This window comes from Ammodytes marinus (assembly GCF_949987685.1).
Source record: "Ammodytes marinus genome assembly, chromosome: 13".
Lineage (NCBI taxonomy): Eukaryota > Metazoa > Chordata > Actinopteri > Uranoscopiformes > Ammodytidae > Ammodytes > Ammodytes marinus.
This window is the reverse complement of record NC_137217.1, coordinates 28,656,734-28,664,233: the sequence shown is the minus strand read 5'-3', so window position 1 is coordinate 28,664,233 and position 7,500 is coordinate 28,656,734. Positions and strand designations below refer to the sequence as shown.

At 38.7% G+C, this 7,500-nt stretch overlaps 1 protein-coding gene across 2 annotated transcripts in view; it reads right to left on the bottom strand.

Annotated features, from left to right (window-relative positions):
* Positions 1-7,500, bottom strand: part of atg5 (ATG5 autophagy related 5 homolog) — a 40,635-nt gene that overhangs the window by 268 nt on the left and 32,867 nt on the right. For both annotated transcript variants that reach the window (XM_080039165.1, XM_080039166.1), the window contains exon 8: positions 1-2,417. This exon is cut by the window's left edge and continues 268 nt beyond it. In XM_080039165.1, coding sequence (XP_079895291.1) covers positions 2,281-2,417 — 137 coding nt within the window. In that variant the 3' untranslated portion in view covers positions 1-2,280. The remainder of the gene's footprint in view (positions 2,418-7,500) is intronic.

Below are 7,500 nucleotides of genomic sequence, written 5' to 3'. Positions count from 1 at the left end.
AATGGACAATAAAATCATTATGTCAAAACAACTGTTGGCCGCAGACGTCATGCTAACCGTGCCGGCCGTCTCATTATCTGAAGCTGCGTTCTTAAAATCTTTAAATGAAAACAAAACCAGATGCTCCTCGAGGCTTGGCAGCAGACAGCAGAGGTTTGGGCCAATTCTGACAAAAACAGTCAATACTAAACAGTTTTGTCTGTTTTGTATTCATGCGGAGAGAAATCCACACCTTCTTATTAGAAACGTGTGGAGTTTTATTTCCCTCTCAAAAGACTCCTTGAACCAAAATGCTTTAGCTTCATAACGGCAAATTCCCTCAGGAAAGACCCAAATTAAAAACAAAGTACTGCCTTGTTTTTTTAATGCTTTAACACCGTGAAATTTTAGTTCCCATTTTGTTTTTTTGCACGCATCCCATCACCCACAGAGGTAACCAATGAAGTTTCATTTAGTTTCATTACACTTCTGTAAAGAACACCAAAGATGTATGAAACTAGAATTTCTCTTTAAGGTGAATATGTAAAATGTAAACATACAGCTCTAGAATAAATTAAGAGACCAGCCTGGATTTTTTCTGAAATCTTTATCTCTACATTACTTAATGGAAATCATCTTAATGACAATATTCTTATTGTGAATTTGGTAGAAATGTTGTCAGTAGTTTGTAGAATAAAACCAAAATGTTCATTTTACTCAAACATATGTCTTTAAATAGTAAAACGAGAGACACTGAATATTTGGAGTGGTCTCTTAATTTTTTCCAGAGCTGTACATTGAGTTACACAGTGTAGCAGCCAGTAATGTTATTACCACAGATAACATACTAACTGCCTTTAACGTAACAGTTTTTAATGTAATAATATCTGATAATGTAGTAACTTGTCAATAGCATAATAATAAATCTTGGAACCAACAACTTCTTGCCCAGAATCTAATCTATTAGCATAAAAGTCCTTGTGTTTTTGGTTAATGTTAATGGGTCAATGTAATACAAATATCTATCATTATTGGCAAAAACTTCTCACGATATTGGATCAGAAATTGTGTTACATAATCATCATTTATCATGTTAAAAAGTGAATAATTGGGCCCTGCAGCAGACCCCGGGTTCGAATCCCGCCCAGTTTACTTATCTGCATGTCTTCCCCTCTCTGCCCCATTTCACCTATGACTCTACAAACTGTCTAATAAAGCAACAATGCCCAAAAAAATATCTTAAAAAAAAAAGAAAAGAAAAAAAAAGTGAATAATTACTATTTTATCGACTGTTATTACATTATTGGATGCTACACACGTTTGTTACAATTTAATGCAAAACTCAAAATGTAATATTTATTTCAACAGTGGCACCAGATGGTCATTCCTAACCGGAGAAACTTAAGCGGACTGAGATCAGTTGATAGCAAAATCAAATGTGACGGTCTCCAAAAATCTCCGAAACGATTTGTCCTCTTCTTATTCCATCTCTTCTTTGTTAACTGAAGCCAAAATGTTAAAGCAAGCAAACTAAACCCACACAGTTAATCCTCTCTTAAAAAAAAGTCCAGAGTAAAGAAAGAAATCCACCAGAAGTCCTTGGAGAGAGTTATCATGCCTGCAGGCTGCGATGTAAACTCAGAGACAAACTGTGTGTGTGCAGCGGACGTTTTCGTTTTCACGGACGACGTAAATGTAAATGCATGAACGTGGTAACTAAGGCAACTTCAGCAGGACTTGGATACGGCAGGATTCTCCCCCATATCCCAGACAATGAAGATTCAGTCCCATTGTGTAGAGAGGAAAGTATTTTTGCCTTTGATGAAGACAAGGAGGAAAATATACCATATGGATGGAAAAAATAAGGGATCCGTTCGACGCCATCTTGAGGAATTGGAGAATATCGTCTTGCGTATAAAGACACTTCTTCACAGAAATGTTTTGATATTTATTTATCGATCTATCCATCCTCAACGGTAACGTTTCCTGAATGGCGAGTAGAGTGGTAGTTGTAGCGGTGGTGGTCGTAGGAGTAGAAATATAAATAGACACTTAGATGGATTGTTAAACATTTTGCGTATCACTATCCATCCATTTTTCGTCTTTATTTTGCTCTCCTTAAAGAGTCTGTTAGTTCAAAAGTTCAAAGTTTTTGTCCCACCGTTATAGCACTAACCGACGTCAACCAATCAATCAGCCCGGCCTGATGTGGAGTGGTGGGGTTTGGGCTGGTCTTATTGGTCGGCAGGTTGCCATGGCGGTGACAGTGAGTTGGGTTGTTAGGGTAGGGGGGGCGTGGCCTCAGTCAGTCGGCACGGGGATGACACAGATGTGCAGGAAGTTGTCCGGGTGACTGAGGTGTTCGCTGAGCCACTGGAGAGGTGTTTCCATCAACGGCTCGATACCGTGAATCACCACCTGGAAACGCTTCTGCTCACCTGACAGGAGAGAGAGAGGGGGTGGGGGGGGTTATTAAAGGTACAGTGTGTAATATAGCAGCAGTGTTTTGGTGGTATTCTAGTGGTGTGATTCTAGATGACAACGCTCCCTTTCTAGCACTTCCGTTTGGGATCATTTACAGAAGCTACGGTGGCCTTCAAGGACAAGAAGCTAGTCACTAAAGATGGCATCATCCACCACTGCCTCAAGTCTTTCCACAATATCAAGTGATGAGGTGAAGATGTATTTAGTTATTTATTCTATAGTGCTTCTTCTTGGTCTTCCAACAGGTGCATTTCCCCAGGACGTCCACTGTATATAAAAACGCACAAGGCCGTTAAGTTTGTCTGTTCTGAGCTACTGTAGAACCATGGCGGAGCAACATGGCGGCCTCAGCGCCCGGCTCCTATGCAGATAAAAAAGATCTTAAAAGCATTTTATTTTCAAGATTATACACTAAGTAAAACATACTTTAAAACGTATATGCCATTTCTACCGTGTCAGTTCTGATTGGCAGGGCTGATGAAGCAGAACAATGAGGAAATGAGAAAGTCAGAAGAAAGATAGAAGATAGAGAGAGAAGAGGAAAAGAGATGGTTACATGAGGTGAGAGAGACCACATCAGAAGCTGCAGAATTACCACCAGTGTGGTGCGGTGTGTGTGTGTGTGTGTGTGTGTGTGTGTGTGTGTGTGTGTGTGTGTGTGTGTGTGTGTGTGTGTGTGTGTGTGTGTGTGTGTGTGTGTTTGTGTTTGTGTTTGTGTGTGAGAGAGGAAGAGAGAGAGAGATTTTTTTTGATTTTTACAAAAAGTTAGTTTTACAATTCAACAGTTCAATAAAGTGCTAATGCAATAAAATCTCAATACTTTTTATAGAAGGAGAGAGAGAGAGAGAGAGGTAGAGAGAGAGAGAGGGAGAGAGAGGGAGGGAGAGTGAGAGAGAGAGAGAAAGAGAGATATAAAGTATGATTGTAGATGTGTGACTGTTCAGTTATGAACCAGAGGAGAGTGACAGTTGATTGTTTTTGAGTTCGTCGTTGGAAGGGTTCGATTTTTTTTACTTTCGCTCTGACAGATTGAAGTTTCATACTGTGTGTGTGTGTGTGTGTGTGTGAGTGTGTGTGTGTGTGTCTTGATACAATTGTCCTCCTTCTTTGACCGACCCCGCCCATCGCCGAAAGACCGCGACCGCAAACCGACCGTTACGACTTGAACAGCGACTTTCTCAAACTCTCTCGAACTTCCGCGGCGCGTGATTTGCAGATACAGGATGCACGGAGCCCGAGAGTCTGGCCTATACACTACTCACATGTAGGCCTTAATGTGTGTGTGTGTGTGTGTGTGTGTGTGTGTGTGTGTGTGTGTGTGTGTGTGTGTGTGTGGGTGTGTGTTGAGGTCATGATAATTTCAAAGAGGGTCACAGTTAGACACATTTTATAGTATTGCATCAGCTCTAGATTGTAATTCCTTCTTACATTTCCCTTCTTGTAGTCCAAATACTGCAAAGATAATGAATCCTATCTGGATGCATGCAGGCCTTTTTGTTCCACTTTTAAAAGAAAAATAGAACTCTTTTTTTTAACACAAATTGTTCTGTTAATACAAACCAGATTTGACTCCAGTGATCTTATCCGTTTGTATTTTAATTTTGGTTTTACAGGAAACCAGCCACACTTTAGAAAAAAGCTCACCTGTTTAAAAAAAATATAATAATTAAATAAATTTCACTTTCAAGACAAATATTTTTGCAGTTTTGCAGTGAACGAGCCGGAAGGCGACAAATGTTTTTTCTCAGCTGTTAAACAGAAACTGTGTATTTCACATGAAAATAGTCAATGCAGCTGTGTTTGGTTTGGTTTGGTTGTCTCAGAGATACAGATTTGTTATACTTTTATATGTTTTTAAAGTTTAAAATACATACTTTTTGTATTTTTTGTACATTAAGTTGCATTTCAGCTTTTGAGAAATCATGACATTTCTTTTATACGATCAGGATGTTCTGTGTGCGTGAGAAAGGTAGTGAGGCCTTTTCCCGTCTACCACTTAGACCTCTCACACACAAACACACACACACACACACACACACACACACACACACACACACACCTAGACAAACACACACACTCCGAAACAAACACACACACACACACACAGTGGTCGTCCTCCTTCACCCACTATACGTGACATTTTCGTTCCACGTAATATCAGGAGGACGGTTGAGTCTGAGCGCTAACCGATGCGGCTACACCCTACACCTGCTCACTGGCATTCAAACAGCAACACGCACCAAACTACTGCCAGGAAACTAAAATGTGCTCAGCAAAGGTCTTCATCTCATTATTACAGATGTGCACATTTGGGACAGAGGTTTTAGAGGTGGGCTGCTGCTGCTACTAGTGGCTGTATGAATTTACAAATTAAAATGTCAATCTTGAGGAATACATTTGGCAAGGTGTTTGTCTTGAATAGTTTGTTTTGTGTATTGTATTTGTATTGCATGTTTTTCTGAGGACCCCCTCGAAAACGAGAGGATACATCTTAAGGGGCTTATCCTCACATAACATTTTTAAAATGAAATGAAAAGGCAACTTTAATTCTATACCACATTTCATACACGAGGCAGACTCACATAACAAACAGCAAAAGTTTTTTTTTTTTAATAATTGTAATAATTGATAGGATTTATAAAGCGTTTTTTTGGAGGTCACTCAAAGAGGCTTAACATGTTTTGCTCCTATTTGCATATGGTGAAGATGGTGAGATTGAGATAGAGATAGTGAGGTGAGATCATCACTGAGAGTCGAACTGCAACTGTGAGAGTTTCAGAACAGTGGAAGGTTACAGACATTATGTTAACTGAACTTTGGACAAAGGAAATGATAAAAGAAATTAAAAATACAATAAAATAAAATGATACTATAATACTGATATTATAATAAATTCATTAGATTTAGTTGACGTACAAGAATTTGAATGCGAAGAAAAATTCAATAAAAAAACGTCCAGCAAAATGCAAAGTGAACAATTTTTTTTAATTCTTCTGCTAAATAGAAATATCAATTTAATATTGAAATTCATTAACAAAAAATATTAAATTGAGGGCCAATGAACCACATGATCAGCCTGCTCTCTTGCATACTAGCTTTACTGTCCACCATTGCAAGTGGATTTTGAATTGCTATCTCTCTCTCTCAATATGCCTAATTTAATAATAAATTAATAATCCTGGTATGAACCTGGACAAACTAGTAACATTTGACAATAATTTCCATTAATGAGCTTTTTTTTTAAATACTTTATTAAAATTAATTAATTTACTTCATATTTGCAGCACCATTTTAAAAATATTTTGTTCTAGTTTTAGTTTTACTAATTGACATTTGCTTATTTGATGGTCAGCTGCTTTTACAAGTTTAACAGATTGACACATTTTTATAACTGTAATTGAGCAACTGTCAATAAAAACAAATCTTAAAAAAAAAAAAAAAAAGGTTGAAGACTTTAGATTGGGCCGTGGTCACTTTCTGCAACTTGAATCAAAATCTTAGGAACATGTTCATTTCAGTTCAGAAAGTAAAAGGTGTGATCGCGCCTATATGCCACTAAGAGTGAGAACGCACTTTCTCTGGTTCCCACACACACCCCCACACAAACACACACACACACCTTTAGACCCCTGTTTTGCCTTGTGGGTGGAGTGGGCGTGCTCTTACAGTCTCACTATGACTATGAGAGATGGGGGAAATTCACAATGGGCTACACCCCCAACAAACACACACACACACACACACACTGAGAGAAAAACTGTGCCATATCTTGTCCATCTGGATTGTAACCACGTGGTTTATCGTACTCTGGTCTAGATCATCGGTATGAATTCCTGAAATCACCCGACAGTTAAGGGCCGTGACTGATCCCAACAGCTGAGATCTGTTAAGCTGAACATTTGAGACAAGCAGTTTTTTTTCTACCACAAAAACATGGAAAACGGAAGTAGAGTTACTCTTATCATTGCCAGTAAGTTACCGGTAACTAGTGAACTTGTGAAACATCCGGGTCTTTCACAATCCATCAGCCTTTCAAGACCAAAGACACTGGATTCTATCTAAGAGGTGCTATCAAGTACAGAACAAGAACAACCAGCATTTTCAACTCTAAAATCAAGAATTTTACCTTATTAGGGTGTAATAAATATGCAAAATATATATATATATAGACCCGGGTTACTATCCTGCCTGTGGGCGTTCTCTGCATGTCATTCCCCTCTATGCCCCATTTAATCTCTGTCTCTGCACACTGGTCACGAAAATTGCACAAAAAAAAAAATGAAAGTGTAGTGTTCGAGAGAAGAGGAGAGGTTTGTAATGATAAAGCATTAAGACATTTATGGAGGTGTTTTCCCATTCTGACCGGATCAAACTAAACCGCATCTGTAGACCAACAAACAAGAGTGTTTACATGCAGAGCAACAACGTCTGTATATCTGGAGTGAATCAGACACAGGGGAATGTTTCCATTACAGTGTTCACCAGCATCAAATGACTGACTGCTATGTGTTAATATAAGCAGCCTATTGTTTACCACCATAAATCATTAGAAAGCCTTTTAGCCTGTTGTTTTGAGATGAGCCCATAATTAACTTGTATTGCATGTCATCCCCCCTCTCTCTGTCTCCCCATTTCAACTCTCTACTGTCAAAAAAAGCTTGAAAATGCCCAAAAAAAATATCTTAAAACATATCTTGTATTGTGAAACAGACAGTGTTGTTTCACGATTAAAATTTCACTACTCTGCTAGCTGCGGTTTCAAGTTTTGCTTTTATGTAAAACATGTTCAGTTGTGATGACTTATCACCTTAAGGTTGACTATATTTGACAAAAAACAACATTTGGGTGCAAATTAAAGGTGCAGTGTGTAATACAGTTTTATTTTGGTGCCATCTAGTGGTGAACGTTCTAGATTGCACCGCTCCCTTGCTAACTCATCCATTTAGGAGGATTGACAGAAGCTACGGTGGCCTTCAAGGACAAGAAGCTAGTTACTCGAGATGGCTTCATCCACCACTCCCTCAAGTCTTTCCACAA